Raw genomic sequence first — 22,241 nt, forward strand, 5'->3', positions numbered from 1 at the left:
TGTGGTACCCTGGATTGGATCGTAGAACAGAAAAAGATACTAGTAGAAAAACTAGAGAAACCTGAATAAAGTCTGTGTATTAGTTGATAGTATTGTACCAGTGTTAATTTCTTAGTTTTGATAATTATACTATAGTTATGCAAGATGCTAACATTAGGGGAAGCTGGATGAAGGATATATCATAGCTCCCTGTACTATTTTTGCTATTTTCTGTTAAGTCTAAAATTACTCTAAATTACAAAGTTTAAGTCTAGTAGAAGAATTAAAATGAAGTACTAAAAAATATTCAATTAACCCAAAGTAAACCAAGAAAAGAGGAACAGAGATACAAAAAACAGATGGGACAAAGAGAAAAATAAATGGAAAAATGACAGACCTATTCACCCATATCAGTAACAACAAATATAAATATATTTGTATATATAAGATAGCTATTACTCCGATTAAAAGGCAAAGTGACAGATTGTTTGAGAACGCAAGACCTGACTATAAAAATTACAGATAGATTGAAAGTAAAAGATTGGAATTTTTACAGTTCCAGGTAATTTCAGGTGCCATAGCAGCACAGGTGTTGGTGTCTCTGTAAAGATTTATGACATTTAACAAGCTGATGGATTAAGTATGTATTCCTATCACTGTAGCTGAATAAATATACCCCTTACTGTGAAGATAGCATTTCAAAGTTCAATTAAAAAGATGGATGGGTGCTCACCTTCTAACTAGCTTTCCTTTTCTCCTCTCTTTGGTGACTAAGAGGATTCCCACCTTCTAGCTTTTAGTTATTATTTAATTTTTATAAATTTATCTAGCTTTATTTCTCTGAGGTCCAAGAAATATGCCAGGAATTTTCTCATTATAGTTGGCAGGTTTGAGATGTGTAAGACTGCTTCCCTGGGGTTGGAATTTTTCAGGTTACCAGCTTTTCTAAAGGGAAAAGTTAGTTTTTCTGTTGTAGGAATTAGTATGTCATCAGCAGCAGTAACCCTCTTTTGCAATACTCTAGTGCTTTCAGAATGATATAATGCAGAAAGTTTCCTTAAGATATAGTAAGGAAATTTATTGGAAATATTTTTGGTATTTTAAATCTTTTTCATTGCTATGTAAGACTTTAACATATTAAAATTTGAAATGTTAGCATTAATAAATTAGTATTTGCAGTTCTGTTTTGAGTTTATGCATCTTTTGCTAATACTATGTAAGAATTTCTAACTAAAAGTTTATTTTTAAAAAAGAAAATTAAATAGTGCTTTCTGGCATTTGAATTTTCTTTAACAGTGATCTTTGTTTGATCGATAGTAAACTTTTTTTCCTCTACTGTACTTATCGTAGTACCCCTAATTCTGTGCTTTGGGTTGAAAAAATTAAGCTCTGCATGCTACAGGATGTGTAATAAATAAAGCAAATGACTTTCAAGTGAAAATAAGAATTACATTTGAAAAGAAAGAACCATGTCTATTTAATTTTGTGAAAAAGTTTTAAATATGTTTCTCTGGAGGGTGAAAAAAAGTTTTTCTTTGTTTCTCTGTGTATGGGGTGTTTGTCTTTTTTTAATCCTTAAGTTATACTGTTATTTTAGAAAAGAAAGCCTTCATTTGTGTACCTTGGCTAGCTTTCTGAAAGCGTTTACATAATTTTAAAACATGGTCAAATGGTCCGTATATTTCCCATTTCGTTCTCTTTTAATAATATGGAATTGGTTCACGTTAGTTTTACTACCAGATCTACAAAATCTAGTTTTTGTTTCAAGCAGTAAAGTATCAAGTTTATGTCAGTTTGGTTTACTCTGATATATTAGCATCTTTTTCCTAATGAATTTTTTGTTTAAAACTGTTTCCTGGTCTAAGTGGTACATCTGCTCATCAGTAACTGACCAGAAGGCACATGAAAGAAGAAACATTTTCAGTGAAGAAAAGTGCATCAGTTGTCATTTTCTATCTCTCCGTGACAATGAAATGTTTTTATAATCCTGACGTAGCAATCCAGCTTTTAGTTCTAGTTTACAGTTTTTGTAGCTGTCTGATTACATATATATAGATATAGTTATTAAGTGTCTTGTAAGCATGTCTCAATTACTTTTATTACACAAATCTTTGCATATACTATATCTGCATATTCAACAGATTTGTTCAATTTCTAGTATTATAAAACAGGAATTAAGTATTTTTGTATTTGAGCAGTATTTAACCTTCCAATGTCACATTAATATAGAAGGGAGCGAGGATGAAAATCAAATATATTTGAACATAAATTTGAGCTAATCATAAAGATTCTGTAATTTATTAACTGGTGAGAAACTAATTTGTAAGATTCAAGTTCAAGTGAACTTTTAAATAATTGCTTGCTTAAAATATAAACAAATTTATATAACTACCAAAATTTGACAGGGAAAATGTTGACTTTAAGGTTATCTACTGATTTGCCAAATATCAAGTCTGTGCCTCGCTTTACTCTACGTTGTCTGTTTAGTGCTTCCAAGTTGTCACAGCATACATTTTTACTAATGACTTTTTTCATTATTTTATTACAGTCTTTTCAAAGGCAAAGTTAAAAGCAGAGCTTCCAGTTTGATTTTTGTTTTTTAGTAAAAGTTTTGTTTTTTAAAGTCTTTTAATAACTTGAATGGAGTTGAGAAAAGAATTTTTTTTTCCCCCTAAGGGAAGATTCCATTATACTTCAGTAGTGGAAAGCATCTAGTAGAATGTATGCTGTGGTATCTTCTCAGGGAGACTGCATTAGATATGTAAAATGTTATTTATTGCATTCTCAATTTGTACATCAGCTGTTGGCTATGTCAGTCACAAATTTGGTGAGAGTAAATAACCTTAGTATTGTAAAGATGGAGTTTATAAATCTCTTAGCATTTGAAAATGTTATGTTCTTTTTAAAAAATTCTTTCTATGCAAAGACATTAAACATGATAATCACAGTTGTTTTTAATAAATTTAGATATCATTTGCCTTTTTTCTTTCAGTAAAGGCACAGCAGCTATTTGATAAACATTATACTAATGTTTTGCTTTACCTATTCTTAGAAATTATATAAATAAAGCATTTAGAATAATGTTTTTCAAATACAACTCGTTTTTTAAAGTTAATACTAGAACAAAAAGGCAAAATGGCAAATCTCATTTAAAATTTACTTTGAAGCTCAGTGTTTTTGCTTTCTTAGTTGTCTACCACCTCCCTCCCTTCTCCCTCCCTTCTCTGTTCAAATGGAGAAGATATAAGGAGAGTACAGATGCGGCAGGTCTTAAACGAAAGCGTTCCCAAGGTACAGTAATTGTAGTTTTATTTCTCCATGTAGTTATATTCCTGGCTTATAGCATTTAGTTGCATTTAAAGCAAAGAAAGTATTAGTTTTTTTAAAATGTGTCCATTGTACTATTTTGTTTACTGCTACTTTATTATGTGTATAAATATTGGTAAACAGTGTATGTAGTCCAGTAACAGGATGTTCAGATAGATGTTCCCAAACATTAAAATGGTTTCATTTAAGATGATACGTGGATGATTTAAGGAGGAAAAGAATTTTTCTGGCTTAACATTAATCTCTAAATATCTTGGTCTTATAGTTTAACGTTTTAAGCATCTGTTGCTCACAACTATTTTAACAAAAATGTGGTTTAGAAACATATAAAAGCTTGAAGTCATGGCATGGATCAGATATGTAATTAGAAAAGTGATTGTTAAACCCTTGCAAAAGATTTTTTTTAGTTTATGAAAAGTTCTTTTATTTAAAAAGCTGACCTTATTATTTTCTTTGGAGCTGAAGATATAATTTATGTTCATTATGTTAATTGAATCTTGATCTGGTATACAGTGTTAGTAATGTGCTGTGGCAGGTAAGTAAAATATAAATTGGTTTTTCATAGATTTTTGAAATTGCATATTTAATATAACTAAGAAGTACTGTTCCTTATAATGTCCTTGTATCCTAGTAGGCAATAGGTTTTCATAAAAATGTCTTATGATCATAGATCTTGACCAGAGCTATATTTTTTTATATTTAGCTTGAGGTTATTTTCAGCCCATCTTTAAATCAGAAGAGTTAGACTCTGCCTGTAGCTAACTCTGTGGCAGGTCAGTTTATGTCTTTGTACCTCTGTATTTTTATAAGTAAAATGGGAGATAATATTTTGCCTTGAAAGAATTTTAAGAAAATAAATCAAGCATAAAATTCTTTAAGAAAGAATAAAATTCTTTTTATTCTTTTACTGCTTCCACAAACATTGCTGTATTTGTGGTATATGTGTCAGACACTGTGATAGGATATTCTTTTTGGTGCTAGGGATATAAGAAATGATCAAGACACAGTCCCTGGCTCCTGGGACTTACGAATTCCTAAAGAATATAGATTTGGAGTTTCTTGAAGGCCTCATTTTCGCCAGGCATTACCCCAGTTACAGAAATGCAGCAACCATACTGATTTTTTTTGAGACAGGATCTCTCTCTCTGTGTTGCCCAGGCTAGAGTGCAGTGGCATGATCATAGCTCATTGCAGGCATGACCTCCTGGGCTCAAATATTCCTCCTGCCTCAGCTTCCCAAGTAGCTGGAACCACAGGCACATACCACCATGCCCAGCTAATTTTTTTGTTTTTATGTGGAGATGGGGCCTCACTATTGTTGCCCAGGCTGCTGTCAAACTCCTGGGCTCAAGTGATCCTCCTGCCTCAGCCTCCTAGAGTGCTGGATTATAGGCGTGAGTCACTGCACCCAGCCATCCATACTGATTTGAACATCGTGGCAGAAAAACATTTCCTTAATTCTGTATACTAAAATATCTTTAAGTTTTGGATTTGTGCTATGATGAGCAATATCCAGTAATTATTGCCTTCACTATCCATTCCAAAAATACCTCATTTTCTAATAGATTATTCTTTTCCCAGTTTAAAGGTAAATTTTTTTCCCCTGAGTCTTATTTTGTCTAGCACTTAATGAAATTTTTATAAATCATTTGATATATTTAGTAAAATCAGTAGAAGAAACTGAAGTTAAGTTGCTTGAAGTATATATGTCTTAGACCCAATGAAGAGTCAACCACATCACCTGGGAAAGCAGTTGTTTAATTATCAAAACACATAGAAACTGTATATTAGAGGTTAAAATTATGATAGTTAAGTCACTCAATGGTTTAAAAAGTTGCCATTCCCTATAGCAGTATTAATCATTTATAAAAGTCCCTATCCATTAGTTGCTTCACATAACTTTTATGTGAAATAGTGTTTTATTGAATTAAGTTTCATATCTGAGTTTGTTAGAAAACATTGATTTAAAAATCTGAGTGTTATAATTTTTCAAACAAATAAAGTTTGTCTTGGAGACTTTCAAATTAGCTTTTCCTTTTTGCAATAGCTGTTCATAGTTTCAAGTTGAGTCGAAACCATGTGGACTGGCACAGTGTGGATGAAGTATATCTTTATAGTGATGCGACAACATCTAAAATTGCAAGAACAGTTACCCAAAAACTGGGATTTTCTAAAGGTAATCGTTAAATATTACTATAGCTTACCAAAATTTTGGGAATCTGACTTTTTCTCTTATATTCAAAATAGACAATTCATGTTCTGTTTTTAGTATGTTTTAAGTGTATTAAATTTAGTGACAGATTCCTTTTTAAATGAAACTTTTTAAGTTGAGGTGATGTGTTCGTCAAGGAATAATTATATATTTAGAATGATTTGACAAGATTAATAAATATCTTTTATACTTCTAAAAGCACAAAAGCTGTTAAACCTAAATTGTGGCAGTTGAAATATAGTGTCAAGGAAGATGAGGACTGAAAATTTTCCATCATATTTAGTGACCTGGAGGTCATTGGTGACTTAGATGGATTGATGGGGCAGAAACCAGATCGGCATGGGTTGAAGCGTAAGTAGAAGGTAAAGCAATGGAAGCTATGAGAATAGACAACTCTTTTTTCTTCTTTTTTTTAAGATGGGGTCTCACTCTCTCCCCTAGGGGACAGAGCAGTCCCCCAAACTCAAGCCTCCTCAAGGGCTCAAGCAATCCTCTGAACTCAGCCTCCTCAGTAGCTAGGATTACAGGGATGCACCACCATGCCCAACTAATTTTTTTAATTTTTTGTAGAAACAGAGTCTCCTTAGGTTGTCCAGGCTAGTTTCACATTTTTAGCTGCAAGCCATCCTCTTGCCTTGGTCTTCCAAAGCTCTGGGATTACAGACTTGACATACAGTGCCTGGCCTGACAAATCTTTAGACACGTTTGACTACATGAAAGAAAAGAGAGGCCGGGCGCGGTGGCTCAAGCCTGTAATCCCAGCACTTTGGGAGGCCGAGACGGGCGGATCACGAGGTCAGGAGATCGAGACCATCCTGGCTAACATGGTGAAACCCCGTCTCTACTAAAAAATACAAAAAACTAGCCGGGCGAGGTGGCGGGCGCCTGTAGTCCCAGCTACTCGGGAGGCTGAGGCAGGAGAATGGCGGAAACCCGGGAGGCAGAGCTTGCAGTGAGCTGAGATCCGGCCACTGCACTCCAGCCTGGGCGACAGAGCGAGACTCCGTCTCAAAAAAAAAAAAAAAAAAAAAAAAAAAGAAAGAAAAGAGAGAATGATACCTGGGGAAGATGTGAGAGCATTATCAAAAAATAATGTAAAAAGAATTTTAAAGTTTGATACAATTTTTATACCATATTTTACATTTTTAATTTCAATAATGTGCTTTGAATATCTTTTTATGTTTATTACTCAGTTGTATTTATTTTCTGAATTACCTTGTGTAACTTTAGCTTAATTTGCTATTTGAATGGTTGTCTTTACTTTTTAATTAGTAAGCTCTCTTTGTATACTTAAGTAATTATGTGTTATATTTTGCATATTTTTTCCAGTTTGCCATTTCTTTTTTCCTGATATTTTCTTATTATAATATAGAAGCTTTAAATTTTTATGTATTCAATTTGTCTTTCTTTCCTTCCATTTCTTTCTCTTTGTAGTTTCCGGCTTTGGTATTGTGTCCGGTTCACTTTATATCACAGCTGATCAATATATACCTTCTTACAGTTTTTATTTCCTCCCCCACAGCCAGTGAAATTTTTTCATAATATTCCTTTTACTTCTTTTTTTTTCTTTAAACATATTGTGGAAAATGCTTTTTCTCAGATTAAATAGTAAATTTAGAATTAAAATTTTTCTACAGCATCAAGTAGTGGGACCAGACTTCATAGAGGTTATGTAGAAGAAGCCACATTAGAAGACAAGCCATCACAGACTACCCATATTGTATTTGTTGTGCATGGCATTGGGCAGAAAATGGACCAAGGAAGAATTATAAAAAATACAGCCATGTAAGTTCTTTGATGAATACATTCTATATCTAGTCTAGAATCCAAACTTTCATCCAGAGTATAAGAGATATTAACAGTATACTAATTCCACTGCATGTTCTTCCAGTGCCAACTATTCGAATACCTCAAGTCATAGATCAAGTATCTGGACCAAATTTTGAGAGAGATTATGTCTACAGGATGATGATGATGTTTGATTTTTTTCTCCCCACAGTATGGAGAAGAAGAGGGATAAGGAAGCCTTTTTTAAGCTAATATATTAAGTTAATTTATAGTCTAAGGTTGAAAGCAAGAAAAATATCTAGTTTTAGGTTATATCTTACTTTCTGAACTTCAGAAACTAAGAATACTGCAAAGTTGCACAACTCTAAAAGGCTAAGAATTAGCCAATTAGCAGCTTAACCTATCTGATTAATTGCTACCCAAGGAAACTGAACTCTGAATTTTACGTGGAAAACAGTGGATTATTTGCCAACACACCAGACAGGTTATTTACCTCATTAGTTTATTTATATTCAGTTTTATCCTAAAACTTTTTAAGATGTTTTAGGGGTATATATGATATCTGCGTGTTTCAAAAACATTAACGACTTTGTTAAAAGGGCATGTTAGGGTTAAGGGTTCCACCACAAACTTGGCTCTGAGCTAGCAGCCAGTATAAAGAAAAATATAATCGGTTATAGATGATGCCAAGAGAACAAGTCTGTTGTTGACAAGTCCAGTTTATTTGATTCTGAGGCTTATAAAGGTTTATTTGAGTCCTTATAAAGCAAACGGTGTTATGATACTAGGAAGTGTGTCCTCAGCAACACCAGTATAATAATAATGCAATGCTGAGTTTTATTTCACTTTTTATTGTAACATCTCTTAATGTCAGCTAATGGATTAAAGTAAAAATACAATTCAACTTATTATTATTATTATTATACTTTAAGTTCTAGGGTACATGTGCACAATGTGCAGGTTACATATGTATACATGTGCCATGTTGGTTTGCTGCACCCATTAACTCGTCATTTACATTAGGTATGTCTCCTAAGGCTATGCCCTCCACATCCCCCTACCCCGGTGGGGCCCAGTGTGTGATGTTCCCTACCCTGTGTCCAAGTGTTCTCATTGTTCAGTTCCCACCTATGAGTGAGAACATGTGGTGTTTGGTTTTCTATCCCTGTGATAGTTTGCTCAGAATGATGGTTTCCAGCTGCATCCATGTCCCTACAAAGGACATGAACTCATCCTTTTTTATGGCTGCATCGTATTCCATGGTGTATACGTGCCACATTTTCTTAATCCAGTCTATCATTGATGGACATTTGGGTTGGTTCCAAGTCTTTGCTGTTGTGAATAGTGCCACAGTAAACATACATGTGCATGTGTCTTTCTATTCGCATGATTTATAATCCTTTGGGTATATACCCAGTAATGGCATTGCTGGGTCAAATGGTATTTCTAGTTCTAGATCCTTTAGGAATCACCCCACTGTCTTCCACAATGGCTGAACTAGTTTACACTCCCAACAGTGTAAAAGCATTCATATTTCTCCACATCCTCTCCAACACCTGTTGTTTCCTGATTTTTAATGATCGCCATTCTAACTGGTGTGAGATAGTATCTCATTGTGGTTTTGATTTCCATTTCTCTGATGACCAGTGATGATGAGCATCTTTTCATGTGTCTGTTGGCTGCATAAATGTCTTTTGAAAAGTATCTGTTCATATCCTTTGCCTACTTTTTGATGGGGTTGTTTGATTTTTTTTCTTGTAAATTTCTTTACGTTTCTGGATATTAGCCCTTTGTCAGATGGGTAGATGGCAAAAATTTTCTCCCATTCTGTAGGTTTCCTGTTCACTCTAATGGTAGTTTCTCTTGCTATGCAGAAGCTCTTTAGTTTAATTAGATCCCATGTGTCGATTTTGGCTTTTGTCGCCATTGCTTTTGGCGTTTTAGTCATGAAGTCCTTGCCCATGCTTATGTCCTAAATGGTATTGCCTAGGTTTTCTTCATGGGTTTTTATGGTTTTAGGTCTAACATTTAAGTCTTTTATCCATCTTGAATTAATTTTTGTATAAGGCGTAAGGAAGGGATCCAGTTTCAGCTTTCTACATACAGCTAGCCGGTTTTCCCAGCACCATTTATTAAATAGGGAATCCTTTCCCCATTTCTTGTTTTTGTCAGGTTTCTCAAAGATCAGATGGTTGTAGATGTGTGGTGTTATTTCTGAGACCTCTGTTTTGTTCCTTTGGTCTATATCTCTGTTTTGGTACCAGTACCATGCTGTTTTGGTTACTGTAGCCTTGTAGTATAGTTTGAAGTCAGGTAGCATGATGCCTCCAGCTTTGTTCTTTTGACTTAGGATTGTCTTGGCAATGCGGGCTCTTTTTTGGTTCCATATGAACTTTAAAGTAGTTTCTTCCAATTCTATGAAGAAAGTCATTGGTAGCTTAATGGAGATGGCATTGAATCTATAAATTACCTTGGGTAATATGGCCTTTTTCACGATATTGATTCTTCCTATCCATGAGCATGGAATGTTCTTCCATTTGTTTGTGTCCTCTTTTATTTCGTTGAGCAGTGGTTTGTAGTTCTCCTTGAAGAAGTCCTTCACATCCCTTATAAGTTGGATTCCTAGGTATTTTATTCTCTTTGTAGCAATTGTGAATGGGAGTTCACTGATGATTTATCTCTCTGTCTGTTATCGGTGTATAAGAATGCTTGTGATTTTTGCAAATTGATTTTGTATCCTGAGACTTTGCTGAAGTTGCTTGTCAGCTTAAGGAGATTTTGGGCTGAGACAGTGGAGTTTTCTAAATATACAATCATGTCATCTGCAAACAGGGACAATTTGACTTCGTCTTTTCCTAACTGAATACCCTTTATTTCTTTCTCTTGCCTGATTGCCCTGGCCAGAACTTCCAGCACTACGTAGAATAGGAGTGGTGAGAGAGGGCATCCCTGTCTTGTGCCAATTTTCAAAGGGAATGCTTCCAGTTTTTGCCCATTCAATATGATATTGGTTGTGGGTTTGTCATAAATAGCTCTTATTATTTTGAGATGTATTCCATCAATACCTAGTTTGTTAAGAATTTTTAGCGTGAAGGGCTGTTAAATTTTGTCAAAGGCCTTTTCTGCATCTATTGAGATAATCATATGGTTTTTGTCTTTGGTTCAGGTTATGTGATGGATTACGTTTATTGATTAGCGTATGTTGAACCAGCCTTGCATCCCAGGAATAAAGCCAACTTGATCGTGGTGGATAAGCTTTTTGATGTGCTCCTGGATTCTGTTTGCCAGTATTTTATTGAGGATTTTCCAGTCGATGTTCATCAGGGATATTGGTCTAAAATTCTCTTTTTTTGTTGTGTCTCTGCCAGGCTTTGGTATCAGGATGATGTTGGCTTCGTAAAATGAATTAGAGAGGATTCTCTCCTTTTCTATTGATTGGAATAGTTTCAGAAGGAATGGTACCAGCTCCTCTTTGTACCTCTGGAAGAATTTGGCTGTGAATCCGTCTGGTCCTGGACTTATTTTGGTTGGTAGGCTCTTAGTTATTGTCTCAATTTCAGAGCCTGTTACTGATCTATTCAGCGATTCAACTTCTTCCTGGTTTAGTCTTGGGGGAAGGTGTATGTGTCCAGGAATTTATCCATTTCTTCTGAATTTTCTAGTTTATTTGTGTAGAGGTGTTTATAGTATTCTCTGATGGTAGGTTGTATTTCTGTGGGATCGGTGGTGGTAACCCCTTTATCATTTTTTATTACATCTATTTGATTCTTCTCTCTTTTCTTCTTTGTTAGTCTTGTTAGCGGTCTATCAATTTTGTTGATCTTTTCAAAAATCCTGCTCCTGGTTTCATTCATTTTTTTGAAGGGCTTTTTTGTGTCTCTATCTCCATCAGTTCTGCTCTGATCTTAGTTATTTTTTGCCTTTTGCTATATTTTGAATTTGTTTACTCTTGCTTCTCTAGTTCTTTTAATTGTGATGTTAGGGTATCAATTTTAGATCTTTTCTGCTTTCTCTTGTGGCCATTTAGTGCTATAAATTTCCCTCTATACACTGCTTTAAATGTGTCCCAGAGTTTCTGGTACGTTGTGTCTTTGTTCTCACTGGTTTCAAAGAACATCTTTATTTCTGCCTTCATTTTGTTATGTACCCAGTAGTCATTCAGTAGCAGGTTGTTCAGTTTCCATGTGTTTGTGTGGTTTTGAGTGAGTTTCTTAATCCTGAGTTTAATTTGATTGCACTGTGGTCTGAGACACAGTTTGTTGTCATTTCTGTTCTTTTACCTTTGCTGAGGAGTGCTTTACTTCCAACTGTGTGGTCAATTTTGGAATAAATGTGATGTGGTGCTGAGAAGAATGTATATTCTGTTGATTTGGGGTGGAGAGTTCTGTAGATGTCTATTAGGTCTGCTGGTGCAGAGCCAAGTTCAAGTCCTGGATATCCTTGTTAACCTTCTGACTCATTGATCTGTCTGATATTGACAGTGGGGTGTTAAAGGTTGCCATTATTATTGTGTGGGAGTCTAAGTCTCTTTGTAGGTCACTAAGGACTTGCTTTATGAATCTGGATGCTCCTGTATTGGGTGCATATATATTTAGGATAGTTGGGTCTTCTTGTTGAATTGATCCCTTTACCATTATGCAATGGCCTTCTTTGTCTCTTTTGATCTGTTGGTTTAAAGTCTGTTTTATCCAAACTGGGATTGCAAACCCTGTTTTTTTTTATTTTTGTTTTTGTTTTTGCTTTCCATTTGCTTGGTAGATCCTCCTCCATCCCTTTCTTTTGAGCCTATGTGTGTCTCTGCACATGAGGTGGGTCTCCTGAATACAGCACACTGATGGGTCTTGACTCTTTATCCAATTTGCCAGTCTGTGTCTTTTAATTGGGCATTTAGCCTCTTTACATTTAAGGTTAATACTGTTATGTGTAAATTTGATCCTGTCATTATGATGTTAGCTGGTTATTTTGCCCATTAATTGCTGCAGTTTCTTCCTAGCATTGATGGTCTTTACAATTTGTCATGTTTTACAGTGGCTGGTACCAGTTGTTCCTTTCCATGTTTAGTGCTTCCTTTAGGAGCTCTTGTAAGGCAAGCCTGGTGGTGACAAAATCTCTCAACATTTGCTTGTCTATAAAGGATTTTATTTCTCCTTCACTTATGAAGCTTAGTTTGGCTCGATATGAGATTCTGGGTTGAAAATTCTTTTCTTTAAGAATGTTGAATATTGGCCCCCACTCTCTTCTGGCTTGTAGGGTTTCTACCGAGAGATCTGCTTTTAGTCTGATGGGCTTCCCTTTGTGGATAACCTGACCTTTCTCTCTGGCTGCCCCTAACGTTTTTTCCTTCATTTCAACCTTGGTGAATCTGACAATTATGTGTCTTGGAGTTGCTCTTCTCGAGGAGTATCTTTGTGGTGTTCTCTGTATTTCCTAAATTTGAATGTTGACCTGCCTTGCTTGGCTGGGAAAGTTCTCTTGGATAATATCCAAGAGAGTGTTTTCCAGCTTGGTTCCATTTTCCCCATCACTTTCAAGTACACCAATCAAACATAGATTTGGTCTTTTCACATAGTCTCATATTTCTTGGAGGCTTTGTTCATTTATTTTTACTCATTTTTCTCTTCTCTTTTCGCTTCATTTCATTAATTTGATCTTCAGTCACTGATAACCTTTCTTCCACTTGATCAAATCGGCTACTGAAGCTTGTGCATGCATCAGGTAGTTCTCGTGCCACGGTTTTCAGCTCCATCAAGTCATTCAAGGTCTTCTCTACACTGTTCTAGTTAGCCATTCATCTGATCTTTTCTCAAGGTTTTTAGCTTCCTCACGATGGGTTCGAACATCCTCCTTTAGCTCAGAGAAGTTCGTTATTACCAACTTTCCGAAGCCTACTTCTGCCAACTCGACAAAGTCATTCTCCATCCAGCTTTGTTTTGTTGCTGGTGAGGAGCTGCGATCCTTTGAAGGAGAAGAGGTGCTCTGGTTTTTAGAATATTCAGCTTTTCTCCTCTGGTTTCTCCCCATCTTTGTGGTTTTATCTACCTTTGGTCTTTGATGATGGTGACCTACAGATGGGGTTTTGGTGTGGATGTCCTTTTTGTTGATGTTGATGCTACTCCTTTCTGTTTGTTAGTTTTCCTTCTAACAGTCAGGTCCCTCAGCTGCAGGTCTGTTGGAGTTTGCTGGAGGTTGACTCCAGACCCCGTTTGCCTGGGAGGTATCTCCCAGTTAGGCTGCACAGGGGTCAGGGACCCACTTGAGAAGGCAGTCTGTCTGTTCTCAGAGCTCAAACTCCATGCTGGGAAAACCACCACTCTCTTCAAAGCTGTCAGACAGTGGGGGGTGTTTAAGTCTGCAGAAGTTTCTGCTGCCTTTTGTTCAGCTATGCCCTACCCCCAGAGGTGGTGTCTGCAGAGGCAGGTGGGCCTCATTGAGCTGCGGTGGGCTCCACCCAGTTTGAGCTTCCCGGCTACTTTATTTACCTACTCAAGCCTCAGCAATGGCAGACGCCCCTTCCCCAGCCAGGCTGCCACCTAGCAGTTCGATCTCAGACTGCTGCACTAGCAGTGAGCAAGGCTCCATGGGTGTGGGACCCACTGAGCGAGGCGCGGGATGTAATCTTTTAGTGTGCCATTTGCTACGACTGTTGGAAAAGCACAGTATTTAGGTGGCAGTGTCCTGATTTTCCCGGTGCAATCTGTCACGGCTTCCCTCAGCTGGGAAAGGGAAATCCCAGACCCCTTGCACTTCCGAGGTGAGGCGATGCCCCGCCCTGCTTCAGCTTGCCCTCCATGGGCTGCACCCGCTGTCCAGCCAGTCCCAATCAGATGAACCAGGTACCTCAGCTGGAAATGCAGAAATCACCAGTCTTCTGCATCAGTCACACTGGGAGCTGCAGACCGGAGCTGTTCCTGTTCAGCCATCTTGGAACAGACCTCACAATTCAACTTTTTAAAGAAAAAACCTTGTCACATAGTGCCAGGCCAACTCTGATCCTTTTCAATCTCCATGGCTTATATTATAGGAATCTCTTCCCTCTGATCCTGATTTTACTTTCTGATGAGTTGTATATTACGTCCTATGATGGTTATGTTTTTATGTTAGTATGCAGATATTTTGCTTGGTATCTAGGAACCTGAGAACTAGGTTTACTTGCATATTCTCTCTGGAGCCATTCATAAATAAGAAGGTATCAGTTTGATTTCTTTGAGTACAAGTGAGGGAAATCCTAACCCAAAAAGGCTTAAGGCAAAAGCAGCATTTAGTAACTCATAAAACTGAGGAGTCTAGGAGTTAAATTGCCAAACAAGTCATCAAAATCCAGTTTTATCTGCTCTATCACCTTCATTGTGGAGCCATTATCACACCTCTCCTTTGATTCCAAATATTATTTATATAATCTTGTGTTCAAATTCAAGAAGAAAGAATTAGTCTTTTTTTCCAAAAGTCCCAGCTAGTCTATGCATTTCAGTGACTAATGATGCTGCATCCAGCTTCCTGAATCTATGCACGTAATGCAGGGTATAATTGGCTAAACTTGTCATATTCCCAACCTAGAATCAGATGGAAGTTGACTTCATCTTAACTATAGGAAGAGCTAGATTTACAGATAAAAATCACAAGCTATTATTGGAAGTATGATGAATGAATCCAAGTGTCCACTACAGGGAAGATTGCCATCATTTCTTCATAGACAGGTTAATTTGATGGATAATTCTACATATAACTTAGTAATCAATGGAAAATATTCATATAAAAAGGAATTCTGCATAATAAACGATTAAAAGATAGGAAAATCTATATGATTTCTTACCATTTCCCTGCTTGCTGTCATTCCTAAGTTCAGTGTTCATGCCTGTACAAAACTTCATCCTTATCAGGGCCATCCTGAAGCTTGTGTGTACTTGTGATTGATTTGACAGCCTTTTGTTCTCTCAGGATTTCTTTAAATCATGTCTTAGATTCCTGAATAATAGAGAGTTTTCCCGCTTAACATTATTTTAGCAAACCTGCTAATGATTAGTTCAAACTAGCTTTAATCACCTTTGTTCCAGAAAAATATGTTTACTACTTAACACAGACTGAGAAGCAAATTTTTAGACAACTTCTGGGAATGTCAGATATAGTTTACTAAAAGGAATAAATGGAAGGCATTTTAAATACAACTGGATTTACTTTTTGTGGAGTTTCCTTATAAGGGAACTAGTCATAGAACTTGTATATCTAATGTCCTAAATTAGTCATTTTAAAGCTATAATCTTAGAAGAATATAAGGAGGTTTTCAATTAAACACAGTGGGTTGAACACATGAGCTTATCTTATTCCCTCCTGAAACCTCTTTGAACATGATATAAAAAAGAATTTTAAAAAGGAGAAAGGCATAAACCCATAAGTACAGAAAAAAATGGGAGAATAAACAATAGTGACAAGAATATCAACAAAACTTATTTTTTTGCACAGGAAATATACACATGTAGTTCACAAAACAAAATATTAAAATGTGGAGTAAAAAGGCTGATTCTCATTTCTGTCTCCATCTTCCCTCATTTTCCGTTGTCCTTGTATCCCCATTTATAGTCTTCTAGATTTTCTTTAGGCGCATGCAAATTTTTTTCCACACAAAACATGCATGCTATAGACTTCTGGACCTTGTTGTTTGTTTGTTTGTTTGTTTGTTTGTTTTAAAAATGTATTTTGGATTGCTTGAGCCCAGAATTTCAAGACTGTGGTGTGCGATGATCATGCCTGTGAGTTTCCAGTGCACTGCAGCATAGGACAGTGAAGCAAGACCCCATGTTTGTTTGTTTGTTTTGAGACAGTCTTACTCTGTTCCCCAGGCTGGAGTGCAGTGGCATGTTCTTGGCTCACTGCAGCCTCTGCCTCCTGGGTTGAAGAAATTCTCCTATCTCAGCCTTCCTAGTAGCTGGAGCTACAGTCACACGTCACTACACCCAGCTAATTTTTGTATTTTTAGTAGAGACAGGGCTTCATCATATTGGTCAGGCTAGTCTCAAACTCCTGACCTCAGGCAATCCACCTGCCTCAGCTTCCCAAAGTGCTGGGATTACAGGCGTGAGCCACCATGCCCAGTCAACCTCATCTCTTTTTTTTTTTTTTTTTTTATAGTACTTTAAGTTCTAGGGTACATGTACATAACGTGCAGGTTTGTTACATATGTATACTTGTGCCATGTTGGTGTGCTGCACCCATCAACTCGTCAGGACCCATCAATTCGTCATTTATATCAGGTATAATTCCCAATGCAATCCCTCCCCCCTTCCCCCTCCTCATGATAGGCTCCGATGTGTGATGTTCCCCTTCCCGAGTCCAAGTGATCTCATTGTTCAGTTCCCACCTATGAGTGAGAACATGCGGTGTTTGGTTTTCTCTTCTTGTGATAGTTTGCTAAGAATGATGGTTTCCAGCTGCATCCATGTCCCTACAAAGGACGCAAACTCATCCTTTTTTATGGCTGCATAGTATTCCATGGTGTGTATGTGCCACATTTTCTTAATCCAGTCTGTCACAGATGGACATTTGGATTGATTCCAAGTCTTTGCTATTGTGAATAGTGCTGCAATAAACATGCGTGTGCATGTGTCTTTATAGCAGCATGATTTATAATCCTTTGGGTATATACCCAGTAGTGGGATGGCTGGGTCATATGGTAGGTACATCTAGTTCTAGATCCTTGAGGAACCACCATACTGTTTTCCATAATGGTTGAACTAGTTTACAATCCCACCAACAGTGTAAAAGTGTTCCTATTTCTCCACATCCTCTCCAGCACCTGTTGTTTCCTGACTTCTTAATGATTGCCATTCTAACTGGTGTGAGATGGTATCTCATTGTGGTTTTGATTTGCATCTCTCTGATGGCCAGTGATGATGAGCATTTTTTCATGTGTCTGTTGGCTCTATGAATGTCTTCTTTTGAGAAATGTCTGTTCATATCCTTTCTCCACTTTTTGATGGTGTTGTTTGTTTTTTTCTTGTAAATTTGTTTGAGTTCTTTGTAGATTCTGGATATTAGTCCTTTGTCAGATGAGTAGATTGCAAAAATTTTCTCCCATTCTGTAGGTTGCCTGTTCACTCTGAAAAAAAAAAAGTATCTTGGAGATTACTGTTCATGATTTTCTATTTATATCTTTTTCTATTTTTTTCTATATTTATATCACACATATATTTTCTTAAAACCAATTAGTTTACCAATTTTTTTCTAATTGAGAGGAATTATGAAGACTTACTTTTTACAGCTATTTAATGATCCCTAGTTGTACAGTAATTCTTAAATGCTTTTAATCTCTATCTTCTCTTCTTACAATATGAGGTAAACATTCATTGCTCAGAGAACATGGAAGTTGAAATAAGCTTATAACAGGACTGAAATCATGATTTTTGTGCATGCATAGCAGCACAGTAATGGGTCATTGTCTGAGATATAGTATATTTTTTAATCATTCCTTTTTCTCATTTTCTCTATCCCCCATTGGTCTCAGTAGTTCTTATGAGATATTTAAGAAATAGATTTTACTGCTTTTAGTAAGGCAAATTTGGGCATCTAGCCAGAACATACCCATCTTCTCTCTTCCCTCTCCCTGTCTCCTCCTTCCTCTCTTTGGCATCCCCTCCTCTCCCTTCTCCTTCCCTCACTGTTTTTTCATTTTCCTTCCTTTTCTTTTTTTTCTTAACAGTCACTCCAGTACTCCAAATGATTCAGTAGACATACCTGTTTGATCAGTTTTTGATCATTTGAGAATTATGATAGCGATTTTGTGGAGGGAAGGATTGTATAAGTTTGCTTTAGAAAAAAACAACATTTTAAGCAGATGTAGTGTTTCCGAGTTGAGAACTCAAAGTTAGCGTTTCCCAGCTACATCACTATTGACATTTTTGACTGGATAATTTTTTATTATGAGGGCTGGCCTATACATTGTAAGATGTATAACAGTATCCCTAGCCTCTTCTCACTGATGCAAATAAAACCGTTGGTTGTTAGAACCAAAAATATCTCCAAACGTTGCCAAGTGTCCCTCGAAGTACAAAATTGTCCATGGTTGAGAACCAGTAATCTAAATGAACTCTTTTGTGTGCAAATCCAAACAGCAACACATGTACCACTTCCTAATTACTATATCACAATTATTTACCTAAAAACTACACAGCCATCAAAATTGAATGAGTGGGTAGAAAAATATTAGAAATTTTAAAACTGAACCTTTGAAAAGATGACAAAGAAACTTTAAAAATGTTTCTGTGACCATTACTTGAGTATCTGATGTAAAAAAGGAACTTTGTAGACTCTGTGGATAATAAAGAGAACCTGCCTTCAAGTCTAAAGTTTTGGCTATCATTTTATTTTCAGTGATGATAAGGGAAACACATCTTTATTTTGGCAAAGTAGAATTTATTTAGGCTTCTTAAAATGCCAACTTTGGGGATATGCAAACAATAAACATAATTATAATGTAATGCCTTTTAAAATATACTGAAAATGAAGATAGACTTTTCAACAAGTACTATTGGGATAGCTAGATTTGCATATAGAAAGAAATAAATTGGATCTGTTGCTCACACAAGGATAAATTTCAATTGGATTACATTTAAGTGAAAGAAATGAAACCAGGACATGGTAGCACATGCCTATAGTCCTAGCTACTTTCCTAGCTACTTGGGAGGCTGAAGCAGGAGAATCGCTTGAGCCCAGGAGTTCGAGGCTGTAGTGCCCTATGACCACACCTATGAATAGCCACTGCACTTCAGCTGGGGCAACATAGCAAGACCTCATCTCTAAACAAACAAACAAAAAAGGCCGGGGTGAAGGAAAAGAAATGAAATTATACAGTATTAGGGATTTTTTTTTAAAGGAGAGCTTGAATTATTCTAGAACTTAGGAATAGAGAAAACCATTCTATGACTTGATCCACAAGAAATAAGGAAAAATATTGATAAATATTATATCATCTAGAAAAAAATATATGGCAAAGAAAAACTAAGTTGAACTGAAAGAAAACATTTTCAACTTATAGATGAAGGATTCTTAATATGTGAAATCATGCTAAAAATAAAAATATGTTCAACCACCTTATGGGAAAATGGGCTAAAGATATAAGCAAGTAGTTCCTAGAAAAGGAAATGGCTGTTTTGTATGAAAAGTCTTTTTTTTTTTTTTTTTTTTTTTTTTTGAGAGAGTTTTGTTCTGTCACCCAGACTGGAGTGCAGTGACGCAATCTTGGTTCACTGCAGCCTCCACCTCCTGGGTTCAAGCGATTCTTCTGCCTCAGCCTCCCAAATAGCTGGGACTACAGGTGTGCACCACCACACCCAACTAATTTTTGTGTTTTTTTTAGTAGAGTCTGGATTTTACCATGTTGGCCAAACTGGTCTCAGACTCCTGACCTCAAGTGATCTGCCTGCCTCGGCCTCCCAAAGTGCTGGGATTACAGGCATGAGCAACGCACCCAAACAGATGTCATTCCTTAACTATCAGATTAGCACAAGTTCAAAATTTGATGACATGCTTTTTTGGCCAGGCTGTAGGTAATAGATGTTCTTGTACAGCTGATAGAATGCAATGAAAATGAGTATGTGGCAGTATCTATCAAAATTACATATGTATTTATCCTTTGACCTGGAAAACCTAGTTCCAGGACTGTATCCCAAAAAATATCAGCAAAAATAAAAGGACATGCACAAGGCTTTTGATTGCAGCATCATGTGGGAAACTAGTCAAATGTTCATCAATAAGAGATAGGTTGATAAGCTACAGCTATTATCTATATAATGGAGTAGTATGCAGTTGTAAAATAGGGAAGATCTCTGTGTATTACTCTGGTTATTTGAAAAGATTCACAAAGTTGAGAACCTTTTAACTAGACCAAACAAGAGAAAAAGAAGATTCAAATTACTAAAATCAAAAGTAAAAGAGGAGACATTACTACTACCAACCTTGGAGAAAGAAAAAGGATTATAAGGGAATACTATGCACAATTCTATGCTACAGAGTGTATAACCTAGATGAAATGGACAAATTTCTAGAAACAAACTACCAAAACTGTTTTAGTAATTACTTTCCAAGACAGGCACAAACTAGGAAAACTGATCTGGTAATGAGTAAGAAATAGGAAGTCTGAGGAGACCTATAACAAGTACAGCATTTGGATTAATAATCAAAAAACTTCCCACCAAAACAACAAAAGCCCAGGACCTGAAGATTGTACTGGTTAATTCTACCAAACATCAAAAGAAGAATTAAGCTGGGTTCATTGGCATGTGTCTGCAGTCTCAGCTTCATGGAAGGCTGAGGCAGGAGGATTGCTTGAGCACAGGAGCTCCAGGCTATGGTACACGACTGTTCCAGTGAATAGCCACTGCACTTCAGCCTGGGCCACATAGTAAGATCATGTCTGTTAAAAAAAAAAAAAAAAAAAAAAGAATTAAGCACCACTTCTCTACAAACTCTAGAAAAGGAAGGAAGATTTCCCAGCTCATTCTATGAAGCCAGTATTACCCTGATACCAAAAACCAATGAAAGCATCATGAGGAAAAGAAAACTATACCAATATCCCTTACTGAATACAGACCACAGAAATCTCAATGAAATGCCAACACACTGAATCCAGCAACATATATAAATGGTTATATACGATGACTAAGTGGCATTTATCCCAGGAATGCAAGATAGGGTCAACCTTTTTTTTTTTTTTAATCAAGGTAATCCACCACGTGTAGAATGAAGGAAAAAAAAAAAAAAAAAAACCCCACATCATGTGATTTTCAGATACAGAAAAGACATTTGACAAAATCTCAATATACTTTCATAATAAAAGCTCTCAGGAAATTAGAAACAGAAGGCAACTTTCTCAATCTGGTAAAGGGCATCTACAAAAAGCCTGTGGCTAAACTTATTCTTTAATAGTGAAAGACTGAAAGCTGCTCCTTGAGATCAGAAACAAGACAAAGATACCCACTCTCACTACTTCTGTTCAGCATTTGTACTGTGCATTTCAGCCACAGCAATTAATCAAAAGAAATAAAAGACATCTAGATTAGAATGGAAGAGATAAAACTCTCTGTTTGCAGATGGCATGCTGCTATAATTAGAAAGTCCTTTTGTTCTTCAAAGGACACTGAAGAAAATGAAGATACCCCTCAGAATGGGAGAAAATATTAGCAAACCACATATCTGATAAAGGTCTAGGATCCAGGATATATAAAGTACTCTTACAACTCAACAGTTTTTAAAAAAGGAAGACCCCAGTTTTTTTAAATGGGTAAAGGATTTGAGTAGGCATTTGTCCAAATAGGATATACAAATGGCCAATAAACTCATGAAAAGATATTCAGCATCTTTAGTTATTAGAGAGATGTGACCTTGAACACTACCACTTTAAAGGTACCACTTTATACCCACTAGGATAACTCTTATCAAAAGGATGGAAATTAACAAGTATTAGCTAGGATGAAGAAAAATCGCAACCCTTACATGGTTTTCGTGAGATTAGAAAATAGTACAGCTGCTTTGGGAAGAGTTTGGCAGTTCTTCCAAAAGTTAAAGTTGGTGTATGAGCCAGCAATATCGGTATGTGTATACCCAAGAGATCTGAAAATGTATGTCCACAGAAACTTGTTAAAGAATGTTCATAGAAGCATTATTCATGATAGCCAAAAAGATGGAAGCAACCCAAACATCTATCAACTGATGAGTGGTAAGCAAAAGTGGCATATCCATATAATGAAATATTATTCAACAATGAAAAGCAATGAAGTACTGATTTATGATGCAACATAGATGAGACTTGAAAACATTACAGTAACTGAAAAGCCAGACACAAAAGACCGCATATTGTATGATTCTATTTATATTAAATGCTCAAATAGACAAATCTGCTGAAAGCAGATTAGTGGGTGCCGGTGGGTGGGAGGAAAAGGGGTAGAGA

The 22,241-nt window shown here is 36.3% G+C and overlaps 1 protein-coding gene across 6 annotated transcripts in view; it reads left to right on the forward strand.

The window, feature by feature from the left end:
• The window catches only part of DDHD1 (DDHD domain containing 1), a 123,993-nt gene that overhangs the window by 59,919 nt on the left and 41,833 nt on the right, over positions 1-22,241 (forward strand). For 4 of the 6 annotated variants that reach the window (XM_033188007.1, XM_033188010.1, XM_033188009.1 and 1 more), the window contains 2 exons: positions 5,354-5,482; positions 7,156-7,303. In XM_033188007.1, the coding sequence (XP_033043898.1) occupies positions 5,354-5,482; positions 7,156-7,303 (277 nt within the window). Of the gene's footprint in view, positions 1-3,168; positions 3,271-5,353; positions 5,483-7,155; positions 7,304-22,241 lie in introns of all 6 variants that reach the window. The other 2 variants (XM_033188006.1, XM_033188008.1) reach the window with 1 other exon arrangement.

Source organism: Trachypithecus francoisi, unplaced genomic scaffold (assembly GCF_009764315.1).
Source record: "Trachypithecus francoisi isolate TF-2019V2 unplaced genomic scaffold, Tfra_2.0 Lachesis_group3, whole genome shotgun sequence".
Classification (NCBI taxonomy): domain Eukaryota; kingdom Metazoa; phylum Chordata; class Mammalia; order Primates; family Cercopithecidae; genus Trachypithecus; species Trachypithecus francoisi.